The 24304-nt window shown below is 42.6% G+C and overlaps 1 protein-coding gene across 2 annotated transcripts; it reads left to right on the top strand.

Annotated features, from left to right (window-relative positions):
- Nucleotides 1–8764: 8764 nt before the first annotated feature.
- Nucleotides 8765–24239, top strand: LOC118372542 (TBC1 domain family member 10A-like). 2 transcript variants are annotated; one of them, XM_052519187.1, is made up of 10 exons: nt 8765–9221; nt 10449–11626; nt 17700–17799; nt 17895–18002; nt 19204–19310; nt 19443–19557; nt 19702–19767; nt 19842–20031; nt 20099–20253; nt 20418–24239. In XM_052519187.1, exons 2-10 carry the CDS (start codon nt 11115–11117, stop codon nt 21306–21308), a joined length of 2244 nt encoding a protein of 747 aa, XP_052375147.1. In that variant the 5' UTR covers nt 8765–9221; nt 10449–11114; the 3' UTR covers nt 21309–24239. The 2 variants fall into 2 exon arrangements, with proteins under 2 accessions (XP_052375147.1, XP_052375146.1); XM_052519186.1 differs by having other exon boundaries at nt 10449–11635.
- The last annotated feature ends 65 nt before the right edge of the window (nt 24240–24304 follow it).

The raw sequence follows: 24304 nt of genomic DNA, 5'->3' as shown, positions 1-24304 counted from the left end.
TCGGGCCAGCCTTTGGTATTTTAGTTTTCCTAGTGAGTGAGTCCTGATTGAACCCTCTGTAGGACCTTTGGTAGATTACCTTCGGGCCAGCCTTTGGTATTTTAGTTTTCCTAGTGAGTGAGTCCTGATTGAACCGTCTGTAGGACCTTTGGTAGATTACCTTCGGGCCAGCCTTTGGTATTTTAGTTTTCCTAGTGAGTGAGTCCTGATTGAACCGTCTGTAGGACCTTTGGTAGATTACCTTCGGGCCAGCCTTTGGTATTTTAGTTTTACTAGTGAGTGAGTCCTGATTGAACCCTCTGTAGGACCTTTGGTAGATTACCTTCGGGCCAGCCTTTGGTATTTTAGTTTTCCTAGTGAGTGAGTCCTGACTGAACCCTCTGTAGGACCTTTGGTAGATTACCTTCGGGCCAGCCTCTGGTATTTTAGTTTTCCTAGTGAGTGAGTCCTGACTGAACCCTCTGTAGGACCTTTGGTAGATTACCTTCGGGCCAGCCTTTGGTATTTTAGTTTTCGTAGTGAGTGAGTCCTGACTGAACCCTCTGTAGGACCTTTGGTAGATTACCTTCGGGCCAGCCTTTGGTATTTTAGTTTTCCTAGTGAGTGAGTCCTGATTGAACCCTCTGTAGGACCTTTGATAGATTACCTTCGGGCCAGCCTTTGGTATTTTAGTTTTCCTAGTGAGTGAGTCCTGATTGAACCCTCTGTAGGACCTTTGGTAGATTACCTTCGGGCCAGCCTTTGGTATTTTAGTTTTCCTAGTGAGTGCAACCAAGTTATAATCACTGCAACCTCGTGCCACTGATACAGCTTTAGAACAATGTTCAGCCATGTTAGTAAAAATGTGATCGACACAAGTTGATGATGATACCGGAACGTTCTGGTTGGTAATGTCGTAATTTGGGTCAGGTTTTGAGCAAGGATCGCGGGACATATATCAGTGGTTCCAGGGTTAATGATAACTGTGTCCCAGGATCCAGATATGAATAGGAAAACTATTGTAAACTTTTACCATAGTAGTTGGTTGTTAAAGTAAAACAAACCGAGTCTCTAGTCTTGTACTGCGTGTGTTGATGGTAAGAAAAAAGAGAGCGATAGATGATGCTGTTTAATCAGCTTCTTGATATGCCACACCTGTCAGGTGGATGGATTATCTTGGCAAATGAGAGATGCTCATTAACAGAGATGTAAACAAATTTGTTCACAAAATTTGATAGAAATAAGGTTTTTGTGCATATGGAACATTTCTGGGATATTTTATTTCAGCTTATGAAACATGGGATGAGCACTTTACATGCTGCATTTATATTTTTTGTTCAGTGTAAAGACGTTAAATGTTGTCTTACCTGTGATTAAATGATTTCCACCAACAGCTACATGAAGCCTACTTGGACACTAGGTCCCCACATGTCCCACTCTCCCACGCCCAATAGCTTGAAGCCACAGTACAGGACTCTTCTAGCATTGTGAACTGTAGGTGAGAATATTTGACCTGGTTACATGTACATTGAACAACACAGCAGCTTTTCTGGATTTTTAAAATTATTTCTCGACAACGAAGTTGCTTTTTTTACAATGTGGGTCAATTGGAAGGAATGTTGGTTTCTCCAATTTGTTGGCGTGGTTATGGGGAATTCCTTATTATTATGTGAATACCGACTGGGACTATTCTCTCCAGTGCTGTAAAGTACTTAAGTATAAATACTTTCAAGTACTTCTTAAGTAGTTTTTTGGGGTATCTGTACTTGACTTTACTATTTATATTTTTGACCACTTTTACTTTTAGTTCACTACATTCCTAAAGACAATTATATACTTTTTACTCCATACATTTTCCCTGCTACCCAAAAGTACTCATTACATGATGAATGCTTAGCAGGATAGGAAAATGGTCCAACTGACGCACTTATCAAGAGAACACATTGTCATCATCCCTACTGCCTCTGATCTGTCAGACTCACTAAATACAAATGCATCGTTTGTAAATGATGTTGGAGTGTATCCCTGGCTATTAGTACATTTTAAAAACAAGAAAATGGTGCCATCTGCTTTGCTTAATATAAGGAATTTGAAAGGATTTATACTTTTACCTTTAATAGTTGAGTATATTTTAGGGATTACATTTACTTTTACAGATACTTAGGTATATTTAGAACCAAATACATTTAGACTTTTACTCAGGTTGTATTTTACTGGGTGACTCACTTTCACTTGAGTAACTTTCTATTAAGATATCTATACTTTTACTCAAGTATGACAGTTGGGTACTTCTTCCTCATTATGTCAATGGTGTGTCCTAGTTACAAGCCAGAGTGAGTCATTGTAGAGGGAAAAAAGTTACCATGGAGATTACACAGATGTTGTTTTGTAATGCAGGGCTATGAAACCATGTTGTTATTATGGAAACATTTTGTCAGACTCCAGAATCAAAGTAAATACTTTATAATTTGCAAATAAATTCATTAAAAATCCTACAATGTGATTTTCTGGATTTTTTTCTCTCATTTTGTCTGTCATAGTTGAAGTGCACCTATGATGAAAATTACAGGCCTCTCTAATCTTTTAAGTGGGAGAACTTGCACAATTGGTGGCTGACTAAATACTTTTTTGCCCCACTGTATTTAGCAGATGTTATCGCAGGTGTAGCGAAATGCTTGTGTTCCTAGCTCCAACAGTGAAAGATTGTGTATGTGTGCCATTCAGAGGATGAACAGGCAAGACAAAATATTTAACTGCCTTTGAACGGAGTATGGTAGTAGGTGCCTGTCGCACCGGTTTGAGTGTGTCAAGAACTGCAACGCTCCTGGGTTTTTCACTATCAGCAGTTTCCCGTGTGTATCAAGAATGGTCCACCACCCAAAGGACATCCAGCCTACTTGATATCCTGTGGCGTGTTTTCGGCACCTTGTGGTCCATGCCCCAAAGAATTGAGACTGTTCTGATGGCAGAAGAGGGTGCAACTCAATATTAGGAAGGTGTTCCTAATGTTTTGTACACTCAGTGTATGTGTTAAACACTTTACATGTCAAGGATTTAATTGAGAGAGTCAGTGAGAGAGAGAGACAGAGAGAGAGAGAGAGGGAGAGAGAGAGAGAGAGAGAGAGAGAGAGAGAGAGAGAGAGAGAGAGAGAGACAGAGAGAGAGAGAGAGAGAGAGAGAGAGAGAGAGAGAGAGAGAGAGAGAGAGAGAGAGAGAGAGGGGGAGAGAGACAGAGAGAGAGAGAGAGAGAGAGAGAGAGAGAGAGACAGAGAGAGAGAGAGAGAGAGGGAGAGAGAGAGAGAGAGAGAGAGAGAGAGAGAGAGAGAGAGAGAGAGAGACAGAGAGAGAGAGAGAGAGAGAGAGAGAGAGACAGAGAGAGAGAGAGAGAGAGAGAGAGAGAGAGAGAGAGAGAGAGAGAGAGAGAGAGAGAGAGAGAGAGAGAGAGAGAGAGAGAGAGAGAGAGAGAGAGAGAGACAGAGAGACAGAGAGAGAGAGAGAGAGAGAGAGAGAGAGAGAGAGAGAGAGAGAGAGAGAGAGAGAGAGAGAGAGAGAGGGGAGTTCCCTTGTAAACAGTCAGGGATTCCATCCTACTCTACGACATGTCTGGAAGTCCCCCGTTGGATTGGTTTCTCCATAGCAATCTTCTAAATATTTACACATGCAGTAAGAGCATTATTTTGGCAAAGCCTCGCTGGATCCATAACAATAGAGTAAGGCTTTATGACTTCCAAACCCTACCAAATATACAGTATTTGTACATGGTACCACTGTGAATATCAAATACATATATTATTACTGACTACAATGTATTTGTAGAATGATGTATCACAATAGATATTTAATTGATAATGTACATTATTTTAATACTTATGATTGGAATGTAAAAAAGGTATTTCTGTAAGTCTGTCTGTCTCTCTGTCTGTCAATTGTGTCAACCCACAGTTTCCGGGGGTTGACCAAACTGGCACACCGGGCATGTGCCCGGGGCCCCGACCTCGAGGTGTAAACCCTGGATTGATGATGCTATGTATTGGCCATTGAAAGACTTTGACGCCACTGGTTGGCCATATTGGCACTCCCCAGTAGGAGCAGTTCTCCAAAGGAATGAATTAATTTGTACAGCATTTACATTCATTGTTTCAAGGACAAAATTACACGTATTTAGTTTTTGTTGTTGTAATGGAGACAGTAACATTAGAAATCTCAAAAAATGCAACTTCAAGGAAAATGTTTTTATATATACACTACATTATCAAAAGTATGTGGACACCTGCTTGTTGAACATCTCATTCTAAAATCATGGGCATTAAAATGGAGTTGGTCCCCACATGGCTGTTATAACAGCCTCCACTCTTCTTGGAAAAGCTTTCCACTAGATGTTGGAACATTGGTACGGGTACTTGCTTCCATTCAGCCACAAGAGCATTAGCAAGGTCGGGCACCGATGTTGGGTGATTAGGCCTGGCTCAAAATCGGCGTTGCAATTCAGCCCAAAGATGTTCAATGGGGTTGAGGTCAGGGCTCTGTGCAGGCCAGTCAAGTTCTTCCACACCAATCTCAACAAACCATTTCTGTGTGCCACAAAGTTGGAAGCTCAAAATCATCTAGAATGTCAGTGTATGCTGTAGCGTTAAGATTTCACTTCACTGAAATTTAGGGGCGTAGCCGAACTATGAAAAACAACAGACCATTATTCCTCCTGCACCAAACTTTACAGTTGGCACTATGCATTCAGGCAGGTAGCGTTCTCCTGGTATTCGCCAAACCCAGATTCGTCTGTCGGACTGACAGATGGTGAAGCGTGATTCATCGCTCCAGAGACCGCGTTTCCACTACACCACTTCAGACAACGCTTGGCATTACGTATGGTAATCTTAGGCTTGTGTGCGGCTGTTCGGCCATGGAAACCCATTTCATGAACTCTCAACAAACAGTTCTTGCTCTGATGTTGCTTCCAGAGGCCATTTGGAACTCGGTAGTGGGTGTTGCATTCGAGGACAGAAGTTTTTACGTGCTACATGCTTCAGCACTCGGCAGTCCCCTTCTGTTGGCTTGAGTGGCCTATCACTTTGCAGCTGAACTGTTGTTGCTCCTAGACGTTTCCACTTCAGAATAACAGCAGTTACAGTTGACCGGGGCAGCTGGATCAGGGCAGAAATGTGACGAACTGACTTGTTGGAAAGGTGCCTATGACGTTGCCACGTTGAAAGTAACTGAGCTCTTCAGCACGGTCATTCTACTGCCACTGTTTGTCTATGGAGATTGCATGGCTGTGTGCTCAATTTTATACACCTGTCAGTAACATGTGTGGCTGAAAAATCTGAATCAACTAATTTGAAGAGGTGTCCACTTACTGTTGGCAAGGTAGTGTATTTATATTTTTTAGCTCACATAGTATCATTTAGAAGTATAGAATAAGGTGTCTGTAATAAAATAAATGTGGCAAAAACTAATGTAAATATTTTTTACAAAGGTGAGGGAGTGCCAAGATGGAGGCAAGGTGGCTTCAACACAGCGCTCACTATAACTCATCTAGTGTATATATAAATCATTGTGTACAACAGCTGATGAAGCTAACAGTGGAAAACTGTGAAAAAATGTGTTCAGTATAATTTCCTGATACTTTCTGGTTGAAAATACAATCTACATAGGACCTAATCAGCAGGTTTGCATGGGTGGGAGTTTCAGCTTGCCTGGTGATATCACCAGGTGGTAAATTGATTAATAGATATGGAGCAATTTCACTGCCAACAGAAACTGTATTTGAATTCCATAATTTTGAACTTATATTACGATATTACATTTTAATGTTATATCTTAGAATTTGTAATGTATAAATGTAATCATAGAATTCATAATATGAACTGAATTGAATGAAAATTGCATTCCATTTTAAAATTCAATTTCAATTTAATTGAATATTCAAATTCAATATTTAGCTAGCTTTCCGTTTTCCCATATATTTGGGGCCCCAAATGCATTAGTCTGGCCCTGCTCAGTTTGTTTTAGATTTTGTTAAAGGCCCAATGCAGTCGTTTTTATATCAATATCAAATCATTTCTGGGTAATGATTAAGTACCTTACTGTAATATATTCCCATAAAATTGCTTTTTAGCAAAAAACTATTTCTCAAGCAAGAATTTAAAATACACTACACAAGCTCTTCCCTGGAAACTGCCTAGGTCCAGGAACACATAGTGACTATGGTGACCTCGGAAATGGCAAGAGAAACAAAATGGAGGAACACATGGAACACAAGGTTTAAAACATTAATTACACATTCTTTACGTTCTCTCTAACCTCATTATGTCAATGGTGTGTCCTAGTTACAAACCAGAGTGAGTCATTGTAGAGAAAAAATGTCAAGTTACCATGGAGATTACACAGATGTTGTTTTGTAATGCAGAACAACTATGCAACCATGTTGATATTATGGAAACATTTTGTCAGACTCTAGAATCAAAGTAAATACTTCCAGCTCTAGTGGTGGAACCGAACACTGTGAGGGTTGAGAGCCAGAGGGATGTTACAGCAAACAATGTGTTATGTCACAACAGCGGTGCAGCCTCTTTTTTGATACAATTTCAGTCGTGCAGAGAGAGAATGCTCTAAACCACATAAACTTGAAAGGGAAGAATGAGGGGAAGACTTAAGAAAGAAGGAGAGGCTACCCAGTAACCAGGGAGTTCCCTTGTAAACAGTCAGGGATTCCATCCTAATCTACGACATGTCAGGTGTCCCCCGTTGGATTGGTTTCTCCATAGCAATCTTCTAAATATTTACACATGCAAATACTATGGCCTACTTATTGCCTTACCTTCTCATGTCATTTTCACACACTGTATATAGACTTTTTTTGTATTGTGTTATTGACTGTACGCTTGTTTATTCCATGTGTAACTCTGTGTTGTTGTTTGTGTCGCACTGCTTTGCTTTATCTTGGCCAGGTTGCAGTTGTAAATGAGAATTTGTTCTCAACTGGTCTACCTGGATAAATAAAGGTGAACAAATAAAATAAATAAATAAATAAGACCTGTGCTAGTTGAGCTTTACTCAGAGTTGTAAGTGGCTGGGTTGGATCAATGACAATAACAATTGAGTAACGCTTATGACTTCCAAACCCTACAAAGTACACAATAGAATGAAAGGAACATCAAACGCATGGAAACCACGTGTTTAACTCCGTTCCATTAATTTCATTTCAGCTATTATTACGAGCCTGTCCTCCTATAACTCTTCCCACCAGCCTCCTCTGTTGTGCATGGTACTACTGTGGATGTCAAATGTACAGTGCATCTGGAAAGTATTCAGATCCCTTCCCCTTTTCCACATTTTGTTACGTTACAGCCTTATTCTAAAATTGATTATATACTTTTCCCCCCTCATCAATCTACACACAATACCCCATAATGACAAAGCAAAATCAGATTTTTTGAATATTGTGAACATTTATTAAAAATAAAAATACCTTATTTACATAAGTATTCAAACCTTTTGTATGAGACTCGAAATTGAGCTACAGTGCATCCTATTTCCATTGATCATCCTTGAGATGGTTCTACAACTTGATTGGAGTCCACCTGGGGTAAATTCAATTGATTGGCCATGGTTTGGAAAGGCACACACCTGTCATTATAAGGTCCCACAATTCACAGTGCATGTCAGAGCAAAAACCAAGCCATGAGGTCGAAGTCGATGCACAGATCTGGGTACCAAAAGACTGCTGAACAATTAATAAAATGGCCACCCGGACTATTTACATTGGCCCCCCATTGTTTTTACACTGCTGGTACTCACTGTTTATTATCTATGCATAATCACTTTACCCCTACCTACAAATTACCTCGACTAACCTGTACCTCCGCACATTGACTTGGTACCGGTGCCCCCTGTATATAGCCTCGTAATTGTTATGTAATCTTACTGTGTTACTTTTTATAAAAATGGTAGGAAATACATTTAGGAAATATTTCTAAATGTTTCTTGTACTGCATTGTTGGTTATGGGCTTGTAAGTAAGCATGCCCTTAGCGTGCAAAGCTGTCATCAAGGAAAAAGGTGGCTACTTTGAAGAATCCCAAATATAACATATTTTGGTTACTACATGATTCCATATGTGTTATTTAATCTTTTTGATGTCTCCACTATTATTCTACAATGTAGAAAATAATAGAAAATAAAGACAAACCCTGGAATGAGTCGGTGTGCACAAACATTTGACTGGTACTGTATATTTACCATATCCTTGTTCAGCCACGATTTGGGGAGAACATTGGATATTACAGGATTACGACAATATATTTGTAGAATGATGTATCATAATGCATACTTCATCGATAATGTACATTATGTTCATGGTAATGATTGGAACTGAAAAGTCAGTCAATTGGCAACACAGTTTGTTTTACAACGTGTTAATGTTGATATCTTATGCCACCTACTGGTATCATACTGATCTTAAAGTCTTGTGCTACCTGCTGTTAAATTGTAGAGATGTCGGTATAATTCTAAAAAGTAATGGCCTCATACCAACAGCAGAGGGAAGCGGAGTACTGAGAGACAGCGACAATCCGGCAAATGTATGCTACCGTGAAAAAACAGAAGATAGTTTAGTTCAATCAAATGGTGCATATACAGATTCAACAACATATTTGAAAATGAAAGATTATTTGAGACAAATACTATGTACTTAGTTCTAGTTTAACCTGATATTATTATTTTCTGTGCCATGTTCTGCACCCGTGTTGACAGATGGTCCCGATTATGCCTATACGTGTGAGTGCCCGATCGCACTAACAGGAGCGCGCACGTGGCTGTCAGCAGGAGGAAATGCAGGCGATTTGTGCTAAATGTCTTACAGCAGCACGACCACACTGATTGTAAAGGATAGTTTGGGAGAAAGGAATACCATTTGGTCGTAAAATGATATACATCTGTAAGATTTAAACTCTCTGCAGTTATGCCAGAGAGTAACCCAAACACACAGCTAGGTTAACAACACCCGTCTAACATCATTAGCCAGCAAGCTAGGCTAACTAGCTAGTTCTGGGGGACATTGCGCCTCCTAACCTGCTCAGCCGTTGTCTATTTATTTTCCCTTTGTTGCCTGGACAGTCCAGCTTCTCATTGTCGTGCTTTCATTGAACGGAGGAGCTTAGCGGACCGGAACTGTGGGGGGCCCGCGGACAAACCCCCTGCCCTGGGCGTCCAGGCGGACGGATCACGTAGACACGCGGGCCGTGGGTAAGTTTACACGAGAGAGTTTATATCGAGGGAAGCGGATGGGCAAGGCCGTGGACCCAATGGTCAGGCAGGGCCCCAACGTCAGGGAGGGGAGTGGACCATTAGTTAACTAAAAAACTAAGATGCCTGTTAGGCAACAATATAATTTTCCTGTGGTTGAATTGGGAAGTTGTGTCGCTTTGAATGAGGCATCGAGAGGATATGAAAACACAATCGTTCGTTTTTAGGTATATATAGTAGCTAGGTAGTTAGCGTGTTGGCTGACGCGAGTTAGCAAACCAACCTGCTTAGATCACAGCGAAATATAAATATAATATTGTCCGTAATCTTGGTAGAAGAAATACTTTACTGCATCGGTGGTTGCTAGCGAAGGTAATTTTGTCTGACTGTTGTGCTTGTTAGTGCATGCACTTGATATTGTTTGTGGCCACACCTGAGTTGATCGTAAGGGCCAGGCAGTCTTTTTAATGAATGTATTCTACAATGTATTTGAATTGTAGACATGTCATTGTCAACATCCAGCTCTGTAGATTGTTCGTGGATTTTCAGTGTCCGATGACACTGGATAGATATTGGGCAAAAATGAAGAGGTGGGTTTGGGTATAGTAAATAACACAGGTCAAATCATCATATTGAACAACATTAAGCGAAACCTCAGATAGACATGCATAATTCTACCTATTACTGTATTGTTACTGTATTGTGGAGATGGTGCTTGTTGAAAATACCCAAATGGGCAATAATTCGAAAAATCCAAATCCATGTCCACTAACTAAATATCAAATAGAAGACATAGAGTAGGGGGTAGGTGTGTAATGAATGTCCAATGTCCTCTTTCAGATATAGGGAACTGTGTTTGTTACATTTTATCTGGTTTTCATTGTCTGTTATTAGAATCTTCCCCACTGTTCAAAACTGCAATCCCACCAATATAGTAGCCAATAAAGCTTATCTCTCAAATAATGTCCATGATTTTGAAATATACAGCCAACTTCTTCATTTAACGTTGTGGCAGCAAGGACTTTTTTGGTGTTGTGAAAAACTTGTTTAACAAGTGTGGGGCAGGGATTGATGGCCTCAGTATTATTTATTATCATCAGTCCAACATAATCTACTCTAATACACTATGAAAATGTGGAGAGGTTGTTTCCATGTGATCATGATTAAGAGTTCTGTTAACTTTGGTTTCTCATGAAACCTTTCTGTCTTCTCTTTCCATCTGTCAAGGAAAAAATAAGGAGGCGCCATGGCTGAAATCTCTGCCCTAATCCCCTCACCTCCAGCTATAGGTGACACACATGCTGCCCCCTCCTTCCCCATACCCTCTACTGCCCCCTCTCCTCCCAGCAGCACCACCCCAGAGCCCCCTAAGGAGAACCCCATCCCCAAGTCTTCTCTGTACGGTGACAAAGCTTCTCTGACATTAACTGTACCAGGAGAGACGCTTCCTTCTCCCAAGAGAGGGGGGAGAGGACCTCCACCGAGTCCCCCCAAACGCGTCTCATCAGCGTTAACTCCAGAGACTCCAGTGCCCCCACATCTAATACCCCCAGAGAGACCTGCCGCCTTACCTGTAATAGCCCTAGGTACTCCTGCCATCCCACCTGTAGATGTAGCATTGTGCCAGGGGGAAGGAGTGAAGGAGACAGACATGGAGGCAGGTGCCGGCCCAATGTTGGCTGTAAAGCAGGAAATGAGTAACCAAGGGGGCAAGGAGCTGTTAAATGCCCCTCAGAGGGCCCTACACAGGCCCACAGTGAGCAAGAGGTACAGGGTGTAACACAGCAGACTACCAGCCCCTCCTCTTGTCTTAATCTCACCCCTAATCTCTACCCCAGTGTTCATGTCACTGTGAACACTAATCCTGCTACTGATTATGCTCAGCCTCAGTCTATGGTGGAATCTCCCCCTCCTCCTGCCCCCACTTACACTCCCCCTCCTCCTGCCCCCACTTACACTCCCTCTCCTCCAGACTCCACCCAAACAGCAGCAGCTGCAGCCCCTGAAGCACAAAATCCTCAGCCACCAAAAGAAAGCCATAACCCTCACCCAAACCCTCAACCCCCTCCCAAACTGGATACCCCCAGCCTGTCTCCCATACCCGAGACCTCAAGCCAATCTCCCAGAATGGCAGAGCTGCCCAACACCCCCTCCAGAGCAGGGCACCCAAGCCCTCCAATGATCCAGGAACCTGTCTCCTTCTCCCTGCCCTACCCCAGAGCCCCAGCCCCAGACACCCTCAGCTACCTAGAGTCAGCCAGCATGATGTCAGGGACCCTGGAGTCTCTGTCTGGCCTGGGGGAGGATGGAAGCTCTATCGGGTCAGACTCAGAGATCAACGGCCTGGCTGTCAGACGCACTGACAAATATGGCTTCCTCGGCGGGACCCAGTACAGCGAGGGCAGGTGGGCATGGTAAAACAAAAACACGCCCTCACTCTATGCACACACCCATGTAAAATACACATCTATTGTGTCTTCACTCTGACTGTAAATGGGCAATTACACTGGTTTGTTTTTTCTTTCTTAAAGAAAATTATAATTGTCACATGCGCCGACTACAACAGGTGTAGTAGACCTTACCGTAAAATGCTTACTTACTAGTCCTTCATTAACCAACAGTGCAGAGTAAAAAAAAAAAGAGAAGAAAAAAAGTAAAACATTTGCTAAATAAACTTAAGGAAAAATAGTAACACAATAAAATAACTAATGAAGTTGTATACAAAGGGTACAGAGTCAATGTGCAGGGGTATGAGGTTATTTAGGTAATATGCACATGAAGGTAGGGGTAAAGTGACTATGCATAGATCTAAACAGAGAGTAGCAGAAGCATAGTGGGAAGGGATATGTGTATGTGTAGCGTCAATATGCATGTGTGTGTGTTGGAATGTCAGTGTAGTATGTGTGAGTGTGTGGTTAGAGTCCTGTGAGTGTACAGAGTCTGTGCAAGAGAGTCATTGCAAAAACGTATCATTAACAAAGGGGGGTCAATGCAAATACTCCAGGTGACCATTTGATTAACTGTTAAGCAGTCTTATGGCTTGGGGGTAGAAGCTGTTATGGAGCTTTTGGTCCCAGACTTGGTGCCGCTTGCCGTGCGAAAGCAGAGAGAACTCTGACTTGGGTGGCTGGAGTCTTTGACAATCAACCGTCTTTCCTGGCTTGGTCATCTTCTCCGAGTCACCCAGCTTGCCCTAAATGATCTCTTCCCTCCCCACCCTTTCTGTCCAGTCTTCCCTATATCCACTCTAAACTTATCGGTCTGTCCTTCATCTCCTTTGTGTGACTCAGATAGATAGTGCTGAGAGTGCTTTTGTGACACAATATGTACTGACTGTGCCTCGCCCAGCCACTCATTTCCCTCTCTTTCTGGAGGACGTATCTTGCCCCTCCCCTCGGACAGTCTCTCTGAGTGCACTTCCTCCTCTGTTTTATTGATTTAGTTTGGTATTGATTAAGCCTGTTCCCCTTCAGGGTCATTATCAAAGGGTGTCTGTGTGTGAGAGAGTAGTGTAGGACAGAAATATTGTAAATGAGCATATAATATGAAGTATAATATAAATCTGTAGATGAGTATTCCTTTTAAAGAATCTCAGGTCGCACAGCTTCCATTTAAAACAACTCTAGCTCCTGTTTGAAATCTACTGAATGAACATGACCCTGTGGCTGCATCCAATCTTAGGATATCCATATTTAGATAACAGGGTTTTTTTCTGGATAAAATTTTTTGCTTAAGTGGTGGGCATGGCAGGGGTTGTGACAAGGGGCACAGTCAGCCCGTCAGTGGGGCTATATTTTAGAGGCCCGCAATTTTTTTATATTTTTAAGACACTTTCCTGCAATTCTCCAAACTTCTCCATGGCACTGAGATACATTTTTGCTGTTTTAAATCTACTTTCCTGCAATTCTTCATATTCTGCCATGAAACTGAGAGAAAATGTTGCTAATTTCCTGCGTTTCTACATATTCTGCCTTGGAGCTGAGAAAGTTTTTGCAGTTTAAGGTGAATTACCTGCAACTCTATGCATTTTGCCATTTCTAATGCTGTGTTCTTTTGCTCAAACATAATAACACATTTAATACTGTTCAATTAATTGTTTTTGTAATTTTTCTAGCTTTTATTTTGCTGATGTTAGTTCTCAGAGATTCTATTATACATTTTTTAAATATATGTTGGTCCATTATATTTTCTACGTCCTTTGTAGCAGTATTGTTAGAGAGGGGTAAAGATTAGAGGTCGGTCGATTATGATTTTTCAATGCTGATACCGATTTTATTGGAGGACCAAAAAAAATCAGATACCGATTAATCGGCCAAATTGTTTTACATTTATTTATTTGTAATAATGACAATTACAACAATACTGAACTTAACTTAATATAATACATCAATAAAATCAATTTAGCCTCAAATAAATAATGAAACGTTCAATTTGGTTGGAGAAGAAAGTAAAAATGCAATATGTGCCATGTAAAAAAGCTAACGTTTTAAGTTCCTTGCTCAGAACATGAGAACATATGGAAAGCTGGTGGGTCCTCTTAACATGAGTCTTCAATTTTCCCAGGTAAGACATTTTAGGTTGTAGTTATTATAGGACTATTTCTCTCTCTACCATTTGTATTTCATATACCTTTGACTATTGGATGTTCTTATAGGCACTTTAGTATTGCCAGTGTAACAGTATAGCTTCCATCCCTCTCCTCACCCCTACCTGGGCTCGAATCAGGAGCACATCGACAAAAGTTACCCATCACTCCACAAAAGTCTCGGCCTTTGCAGAGCAAGGGGAACAACTACTTCAAGGTCTCAGAGCGAGTGACGTCACCGATTGAAACGCTATCAGCGCGCCCACCTCTAACTAGCTAGCCATTTCACATCGGTTACACCAGCATAGTCTCGGGAGTTGATAGGCTTGAAGTCATAAACCGCTCAATGCTTGAAATACAGCGAAGAGCTGCTGGCAAACGAAAAAAAGTGCTGTTTGAATGAATGCTTACGAGCCTGCTGCTGCCTACCACCGCTCAGTCAGACTGCTCTATCAAATATCAAATCATAGACTTAATTATAACATAATAACACACAAATATGAGCCTTAGGTCATTAATATGGTCAAATCCAGAAACGATCATTTCGAAAACAAAATGTTTATTCTTTGTGAAATACGGAACCGTTCCGTTAGATAAGATACAGGTGGCATCCGAAAGTCTAAATATTCCTGTTACGTTGTACAACCTTCAATGTTATGTCATAATTACGTAAGATTCTGGCAAATTAGCGAGCCAGGCGGCCCAAACTGTTGCATATACCCTGACTCTGTGTGCCATGCACGTCAGAGAAGTGACACAATTTCCCTAGTTTAATATTGCCTGCTAACCTGGATTTCTTTGAACTAAATATGCAGGTTTAGTAAAATATACTTCTGTGTATTGATTTTAAGAAAGGCATTGATATTTATGGTTAGGTACATTCGTGCAGCGATTGTGCTTTTTTCGCAAATGCACTTTTGTTAAATCATCCCCCGTTTGGTAGAGTTGGCTGTCTGTGTTAGGAAGAAATAGTCTTCACACAGTTCGCAATGAGCCAGGCGGCCCAAACTGCTGCATCTACCCTGACTCTGTTGCACAGAATGCAAGAGAAGTGACACAATTTCCCTAGTTAAAATAAATTAATGTTGGCAGGCAATATTAACTAAATATGCAGGTTTAAAAATACTTGTGTATTGATTTTAAGAAAGGAGTTGATGTTTATGGTTAGGTACACATTGGTGCAACGACAGTGTTTTTTTCGCGAATGCTCTTGTTAAATCACCCGTTTGGTGAAGTAGGCTGTGATTCAATGATACATGAACAGGCACTGCATCGATTATATGCAACGCAGGACAAGCTAGATAAACTAGTAATATCATCAACCATGTGTAGTTAACTAGTGATTATGTTAAGATTGATTGTTTTTTAGAAGATACGTTTAATGCTAGCTAGCACCTTACCATGGCTCCTTGCTGCACTTGCATAACAGGTAGTCAGGCTGCCACACAGTCTCCTCGTGGAGTGCAATGTAATTGGCCGTGATCGGTGTCCAAAAATGCTGATTACCGATTGTTATGAAAACTTGAAATTGGCCCTAATTAATCAGCCATTCCGATTTAATCGATCGACCTCTAGTGAAGATTTTATTTCGGGCACCAGGCAGGTATTAACCCTGCTGAAAGGAAAATAGTAGGATAGATAGAGTACCCATACCAGACCCATGCACATCAGCAGAAGACTGCCTAGAGTGTAGCCTGTTTGCCAGATAGCCAGTGGAGAGAAAAGTTAAGACACCATATAAAACGCATGTCACAGCACAGGGGTAACCCAACCAAATAATAATGGCAGAGCAATTTAAAGGCAACTTCATAGAAACAATTGACAAGAAAGAACCCAGTCATCAACATTAGATGATTCGCAATATTCTGCATTACCTCAGAGGGGGGGCGGTATGAATGGGTGTGTGGAGTGTGTGTTCATAGACAATACAAAGAAGGCCTTAAAATGTACAAAAATCTTCTTGGCCAAATGTAAATAGTCCCACACAAAATCAATACAGTTAAAACTACAATAAACAATAACTAAAATGTCACCAAATATGACTGGCAGGGGACTAATAGTCCAACGACACTGAACATCTCAAGGAGCATCTAGGATAAAAAGAGAGTCTGCTGCAGTAAAAAGCACAGGAGCGATAGAGGGAATATGAGAGGGCAGTTACACTGTCTGTATGTCTGATACATCTGATGGTTTGTTTTTCAAAGCTTCGCAACAATGTAGTTACTACTCCATGCGAACAATGACAGGAGCGGTCCCAAAAGATTACAACCACGACCTAGAGCGGTAACACCAGTGATCGACTTAAACACTTTACAACTAAGCATGCTGAAAATGAACAATACTTCTGCCGAGTTACACACACTGTCAAACTCACGCGCCAACCGAGAGTTCTTCACAGAGAGCTGGAAGAGCTCTCGTTATTTCCTCCTTCCTGACTGCTGATGTGCTCTTAAAGTGGCAGGGCATGGTGAAGACTCCATGCAGGATTTTGCCAAAGCCTGTAGAAACAGAGAGGATGCAGGTTTTGGCAGGTTCAGATTTCTCCTACACTAAACCAGGGAAGTCCCCCTCCAAGAAGAGTTCCTGCAGGTGTTGTTTTTGCCTCCTCTGCAGTAGGGTAGCAGGGCTTTAGGTCAACAACATGCACCGTCCTGACATCTTCCCAAGTGTCCTCCAAACAGACCAAGTAGTTCACAGACCCAACTGCTGCACCACACAGTATGGATCTTTCCATCTTGGCAGTGGACTGTTTGGAAGCCTTTGACAGATGATAATGGATCCAGACTTGAGACTCCAGACGTGAGACTGGTGGGAAACGCTCGTCTATGTTTGTCATAGTTTCTGACCTGTCGTTGTTTGGCTTTGATTCTGCTGGCCTCCACTCTGGCTCGCAAGGTGTGGTGCTGTTGGACTGCATCAAATGCTGGGCGGTCAGGTGAAACGTTGAAACTTTGCAACACTCTGTCCATCTGACCTTTTAGTGTTCTTCCCAGGTGGAGTTCGCCGGGAGTGACCCCAGAAATCTACTGGACTGCGGATTTCAGTGCAAAGCGAAACTCGGAAAATACTGATCCCACCTTGGGTGCTGATCCCCCTTGAATGAAGTAATCATCTCCTTCAAGGTGCGGTTTACCCTCTGTCAGGTTGGTCTGAGAATGGTAGGTCGTGGTCAGCTTGCCAGCTACACCCCAGTAGGTACTGAGCTCTTTGTAGATTCCTGATGTGAGCCGCAGACCTCGGTCAGAGAGAATTTGGTCTGGAATCACGAATCTGGTTAAGACCTCTCTTCGTGGAATTAGAGCAATAGCGGATGCAGTGACTTTGCGGAGGGGAAACGACTCCAACCAGTGTGTGTGGTAGTCCACTACCACCAATAAAAATGCATTCCCGGTTCCCACGGCTGGGAGGAAAAGGTCCCATGAGGTAAATTCCCAGCACTTCATTGGGATGGTTCACCATGTCTGCTGCAGTTTCCAGGCATGTCTGCTGTATGCTGAACTTCTAATTGAAGCGACTCTTCAAGTCTTCTTCAGACAGACTCTTGTGGATCGCCATGATGGCGGCATCATTCTGCTGTGCTCTCCACACACTCTGATCATCCAGATGAAAGGAATAATCCAGACACTTAGCACCAGTGTAAGTGCTGCCCAATGGAGGACAAACATTGGCAGTCTCAGTAATCCGATCTGGTTTAAATCGTTTACGTTGACAGCGGAAGCGTTTTTCCATCCTGAAAATATATTATATATAAAAATAATAATTAGGTGCCCTGCCCAAGGATTTCAATGGCAAAAAAATCCCTGGAAAGCAATAAATACACCGTCTTACATGCCCAGTGTGGTTGGCATGCATGTGTGTCTTGGTGTTGTTAACTCTTTCTCCATGTGTTACAGTGATAAGGACATCAGAGTTGATGTAGCACGGCAGAGAGAGCTGAAATGGCTGGACATGTTCAACAATTGGGACAAATGGGTCTCAAGACGCTTCCAAAAGGTACTTAGCTACATCTGTCTATGTATGGTATGAGATTGTATATCTATTACATACATTGTATGTGAGTATAACATAAGTGTATGTGTGTGTTCCAGGTGAAGTTGCGCTGTAGGAAGGGGATCCCCTCTTCTCTCAGGGCTAAAGCCTGGCAGCTGCTCTCCAACAGCAAGGAGCTCCTGGACTCCAACCCCGGCAAGTTTGAGGTACTGCCACTAACCCACACCCTTTCTGTCTTCATACTCACACTTCCACTATGCAAAACATGTCTATTGTGAAGCAGACACTCAAAAAAGACTAACTCTGCCTATGTACTCTTCACCAATTCAAATCCGAGGCCATCATTCCCACAGCCTCTATTTAGGGTCATTGTAGTCAAACTGTATTTAGGGTCATTGTAGTCAAACTGTATTTAGGGTCATTGTAGTCAAACTGTATTTAGGGTCATTGTAGTCAAACTGTATTTAGGGTCATTGTCATCAAACTGTATTTAGGGTCATTGTCGTCAAACTGTATTTAGGGTCATTGTAGTCAAACTGTATTTAGGGTCATTGTAGTCAAACTGTATTTAGGGTCATTGTAGTCAAACTGTATTTAGTGTCATTGTAGTCAAACTGTATTTAGGGTCATTGTAGTCAAACTGTATTTAGGGTCATTGTTGTCAAACTGTATTTAGTGTCATTGTCGTCAAACTGTATTTAGGGTCATTGTTGTCAAACTGTATTTAGGGTCATTGTCGTCAAACTGTATTTAGGGTCATTGTCGTCAAACTGTATTTAGGGTCATTGTAGTCAAACTGTATTTAGGGTCATTGTAGTCAAACTGTATTTAGGGTCATTGTAGTCAAACTATATTTAGGGTCATTGTCGTCAAACTGTATTTAGGGTCATTGTCGTCAAACTGTATTTAGGGTCATTGTAGTCAAACTGTATTTAGGGTCATTGTCGTCAAACTGTATTTAGGGTCATTGTAGTCAAACTGTATTTAGGGTCATTGTAGTCAAAGAACGTATTTGAGTACAGAAGTTTTTCAGTGACCTCTAGGTAGACAGACTAACTGTAACAGAAGTTAATGTGATGGGGAGGAGTTGTGGCTCGTTCGACCAGTTAGATCTCCAGGGGTGTTTATTAGGGGGCGCAGAGACCTCCCCAGCTCTAAGCCTCTTATCCTGGGCAGTTACCCAGCCTGGCTGGGTCTACCTTCACAGACCTGGGGGTCTGGACAGATCATATCAGATAAACCCTTTTTCCTTCCCTTTCTCTGCTTTCACTCTGACAGACATGCTTTGTTAAAGGCCTAGTTATACTCAGTCCTGTTCCATATTATGCTGCTCCAACTAGATATGTTGCTTTAAAGTTGCTCAATTAGAAATGATCTGAACATTTCTTTCTCTCTTAATCTCTGTAGGAGTTGGAGAGGGAGCAGGGAGACCCTAAATGGTTGGACATTATAGAGAAGGACCTGCATAGACAGTTCCCCTTCCATGAGATGTTTGCTGCTCGCGGTGGACACGGGTAAATGACCATGCTTTACTGACGTATAATAGGATTTGTTCAGTCCATGTAGAGCACGCTGACATGTACAATAAAAATGTACTTTGAGTGCATGTGTGCTAACTGTCTGTTCTCTTCTGGTGTGGCCTCCAGGCAGCAGGATCTGTACCGGGTACTGAAAGCCTACACAGTGTACAGACCTGAAGAGGGATACTGCCAGGCTCAGGCCCCGGTGGCTGCTGTCCTGCTCATGCACATGCCTGCAGAGGTGAGGGTCTGCTGGGGGACACAGAGGGAGGGAGGGGGACTGTGGAGGAGACTGGGAATGGGAACAATGTTCTAGAATGATGAAGTAGTGGGATGGGGTTAGGTGTTTATAATGTGGTATAATGTGTATATTCCCAACTTGCAGCATGCCTTCTGGTGTCTGGTGCAGATCTGTGAGACGTACCTGCCTGGATATTATAGTGCTGGATTGGTGAGTAAATGAACGAACACACACACACCATCTTCTTCTTCGGTGTACACTGAGCCAACTCCTCATTGTTTTAGGAAGCAATCCAGTTGGATGGAGAGATCTTCTTCTCTCTGCTACGTCGTGTCTGTCCCATGGCCTACCGTCACCTGAAGAAGTTTAAGATAGACCCCATTCTCTACATGACCGAGTGGTTCATGTGTGTCTTCTCACGCACCCTGCCGTGGTCCTGTGTGCTACGTGTGTGGGACATGTTCTTCTGTGAGGGTAAGACACACACACACAGTGCACATGATGCTGTGGCTAACTATTAGCTAACTGTGCTGTTTTCTAGGAGTGAAGATAGTGTTCCGTGTGGGCCTGGTGCTGCTCAAACAGATGCTTGGCTCGGTAGATAAACTGCGGGAGGTCCAGGGCATGTACGAAACCATGGAGCGCCTCCGGAACATCCCACCTGAGTCTGTCAGAGAGGACCTATTGGTGCAGGAGGTGAGACTGTAAACAGTGTATACACACACAGACATACACACACATACATGTGTTCTAAACATACTCCTACTCTGACTCATTGACACGAGTCAACTGACGTTTCACTGTCTGTGTGTCTAGATCTGGTTTGATGACTTCCTCTGTATGTCTCTGTCTGTGTGTAGGTGGTGTCCCTGGCAGTCACCGAGGCTCTGATCGAGAGGGAGTGCAGTATTCAGGTAAGGAAGTGGAGGGAGTCCAGGGGCGAACTGACCCACCAGCCTGTCCGAAGGCTCCACGGGACACGGGACATCCACGAGCACAAGCGTCGGGCCTCCGCCATCAGCTCCGGGGGTAGCTTCTCCTTCCTGGGGTCCATCCCCCCTCCAGGGCCTCTCAGGGCCTCCTCCAGCCTGCTCTCCCTCCCCGGCTTCCGCAAGTCCAAAACTCCCTTCCTCTCTCAGAAGAAGGGCTCCTTCTCTGGGGCCTCTGGGATGGAGGCCATGCAGCGACAGAACCCCTCAGCGGCAGCTTCAAGCCCACCCAGAGGCCCCGCCCACAAACCACCCATGTCTAGTGGCTCTGTAGCTAGGGTTCCTGCCTCTCAGAGTCCTTTGGTTGGGTCTGGTCCAGGCCCCTCTTCTGGCCCAGCCCAGACCTCAGCACAGAGCCAGCCTGGTGCATCAGCCCCAGTACACCATACACCACCAAACACCCTCTCCCCCAAAGTTACTTCTGAGCAGATCACACCCACAATCCCATCACCCACCGCTAACAACACGCCTCTGCCCCCGTTCCCAGACGGAGGGAGAGGAGGAGGCGCAGCAGCAGCTACAGGAGGAGAGGATGACAGGAAGACGAAGAGGAGCAAGGAAGACAAGAAGAAAGAGAAGGAGGAGGAGAAGAGGAAAGAGAAGGAGAAGAAGAAGGACAAAGCAGACAAGGAGAGCCAGAAGAAGGAGAAGGAGCGGGCAGAGAAGGAGAAGAAAAAGGAGAAGGGGGGGAAGAAAAAGGACAGAGGGGGAGGAGAGGCAGAGGAGAAGAATGGAGCCACAGCACCAAGAGATTCTGCCTAGTTTCTCCTGTTTTCCTTCAGAAAGAAAACGGAGAAGGAAAAAAAGAGGACATGGAAACAAAAGACCCCCAGAAGTAGAACGAGAGAGAGAAAAGGAGAAGGCCTCCTGTATAGTGCATCTTGAGGACTACATATAGTCAGGAGACATCTGGATCATGGTTTTATTAGCACCCCAGGGGTCATGCCCCCCCATACACCCCCATGCTTACTTCATCAATGAGTTTGAATAATTAAGATGGGGCACCTTTTGCAACTGAATAATTGTCTGTGTGGTTCACAATGGATCTCCCAAGATCACACACCTGTTTTCTCATTTTAGTTTTTTATTTTATTTAGTTTTTATCAGACTAAAGCTGGTGGACAGACGAGCCTTTGGACATAGAGTAGGTGGGAGTTGAGTCGTTCCCCATAATGCCCTGTCGTGTTCAGTTTGTGTTCAGATGTCCAACCGGAATGCCTACAAATAAAAGTAAACCATTTAAACAATATGTCAAACCCAGGCACTGAAGACCGTGATTGCTGGTAGTACTATGGTATTTGGATGTCTGGGAGGACCTATTTATTGTAGTGTTAAGTGTTGTGTGAGTGTGTGCCTTAGTAGCGTAGTGAGCTGAGTTACCGTTCAATATTGCCACCCATTTTCTCTGCTCTTTCTCTCATGTCTTTGTCTACCTCTTTATTGAGTTGCTTGTTTTCTCCCCCCTTTCTCTCATCTATTGATCTTTAGTCCTCTGACCAGTGACAGAGGAATATAATCCCAACAGGTAAATGGAGAGATGTACAATGCGATAGGGAGAAATGAACATGACATTCTGAGCCTTGACAGACAGACATGCATGGATCAGGGTGGCACCTCCCTAACAACACGGTGTGATTTCATTTTAGAATGTACTTTTTTTTTTTGTCTTTTCAAGTTTCTCTTGAGTGTGTTTATAGTGGGAGATGATGATAGATACTGGTAGTTTAGCGAGGGAGGGTCCTTCTACATTCAATGACAACTCTGAATCTGCCCATCAGACCAAATGTCCATTGTTATTTTTTTGCTTGTGGTAAATGAAATAATCTATATTTTATTTAGCCAAATGTTAATAAGGGTGAGGCTTTTAGTAAATTAACCCATTGGAATGTGATCTATTTAGTGATTTGAGAAACTTAAGTTGATCACTCCTGTTTGGTAGGTAGGTAGGTTGTTGAATCTCATCTGGATAGTTCATAGAGAATAATAGAGGCCTCTAGTGGCCAAAAGGCTGTTTTAGCATGAGCAGGGCCATGAGGGCTTCCACCATTTGAATGTAGTCAACTGGGTGGGACGTCCAACTTCATTGACTGATCCCTACTGGTGACCCTGTTGGAGTTGTGCAACCAGGTCATCGGGGGGGATCAGCCAATCGGGAAGAAGAAAATTGACTACTTTGAAATGGAGATTGCCTCAATGAAGCTGTCACAGATGCCATAATGGCACGGATACAATGATGAGGCCTCTTTCCATCTCTATGGGATAGTTTCACCTCTTACACCTGCGCCTTTAGGACCCATAGGAAGCCACTTTGTGCTGGGCGGGTCAGGTGTGCCAATGTAGCATTAACCTCTGAACTCTGACCTTCAAGCTCTGATGTATTTATGTACAAAGTTGGTTAATTTAATCAGATATTATATATGTATTATTCTTTATTTTGGATCTGACTGCTATTTTTCTATGCGAGTAAAGGACACCTGGTTAACTGGAAGGATGGCTGGCGATGTGAAGCCCAATTTAAGGAGTTAAGTATTGTTTTGTTTTTTTGATACTGGTATGGCTGTTTTGATTTCATTATTGCACATTTGTCTTCATCTTCTAAGAAATCCTATTTATGTCATTTCATATTTCAAGTTTACTGTGGTTGCTATGGGTAATGTTAGGTCCACAATTCTCCATTTACCTTATTACAGTATTAAACCTGACAGTGGTTGAAGAACAGGGGAATGACCATCAACCAATCAACTAAGATTCACATGAGTATTTCAGATATGACATAATTTGAGTGAGCCGAAGGTCATAAAGTACTGTATGAGATACTGGGAGGCGTTTAGTCAACTCTGAGACGGGTTGTAATTGAAGATCTGAAGTTGTCTGTCTTTGCTAGTATGTTGTAACCAACCACCATGATGATGTTTTAATAACTCCCTAACCCACTCACACAGTGTTATGTAACGTATCTATACTGTACATTAGATGGATAGTGTCGGTTAGTTACTGTAACACCATTCCTTGGTGGAAACCGTTGATTGTCAACGCTGATTCTCTGTACTGTTTTTGTAGGAGAGGAGGGTCTTTAGTGTAATCGTAGCCAAAATGTCCTTTGTGTTCACTGTTTTTTTTCCCGAACTCATGTTATTTTCTGAAGCCTCTGCTTTCCCCCTTCTTCCCCCACATTTTGCTTTCAGTCTTCTCAGAATCACTTGGATCAGAGTAGAGTCGGCGAAGATGACTTGAACATGTTTATGCAAACCTTACTGTTCACTAAGCATGTTGTCAAATAGCAGCACTGACGGCCAGCAATGCCACTGCTGAGATCAGTAGTGTTCATGGCAATAATTAGAAGTTGGAGAACCCCGAGAATGTTGGAGAACCCTAAGAATGCTACAGAACCAATCAGGATAGAGCAATATTTCTGCTTTGGTCCTGAAATCCTTGAGCTTGATTGGCTTTTAATCGGGAGCGTCCCACTGATTAGATTTTTTAGAAGTTTGTTGCTTTTATGTTTTTCAATTTTGTCATTGCTTTCTCCCCAACTGTGTCTTTTATTTTAAGTTTACATGGAACTGTTATTGGTGGAAAATAAAATCCTAGATAATGAAATGCATTCCTTACCTGCAGAAAATCTACACATTATGTATTTAATTAATGATAATGACAGTTGTGATGAATAATAAACCATAATATATTAAAGAACCCTGCTCTGCCTTGCATTCTTGTTTCATATTGATTTAGCCCACATTCTCCCAATGAGCTGTGCA

This window comes from Oncorhynchus keta, chromosome 5 (genome assembly GCF_023373465.1).
Source record: "Oncorhynchus keta strain PuntledgeMale-10-30-2019 chromosome 5, Oket_V2, whole genome shotgun sequence".
NCBI lineage: Eukaryota > Metazoa > Chordata > Actinopteri > Salmoniformes > Salmonidae > Oncorhynchus > Oncorhynchus keta.
Note: the sequence above shows the minus strand (reverse complement) of the source record. Positions and strands in the feature narration are given on the sequence as shown.

Bases quoted from the DNA above. Each gene is read 5' to 3' on its own strand.
- LOC118372542 (XM_052519186.1), top strand. From the start codon at position 11,115: ATGGTGGAATCTCCCCCTCCTCCTGCCCCCACTTACACTCCCCCTCCT. The intron at 19,558-19,701 runs GTGAGGGTCTGC...CCCAACTTGCAG, and splicing joins TCATGCACATGCCTGCAGAG to CATGCCTTCTGGTGTCTGGT. The intron at 20,254-20,417 runs GTGAGACTGTAA...GTCTGTGTGTAG, and splicing joins AGGACCTATTGGTGCAGGAG to GTGGTGTCCCTGGCAGTCAC.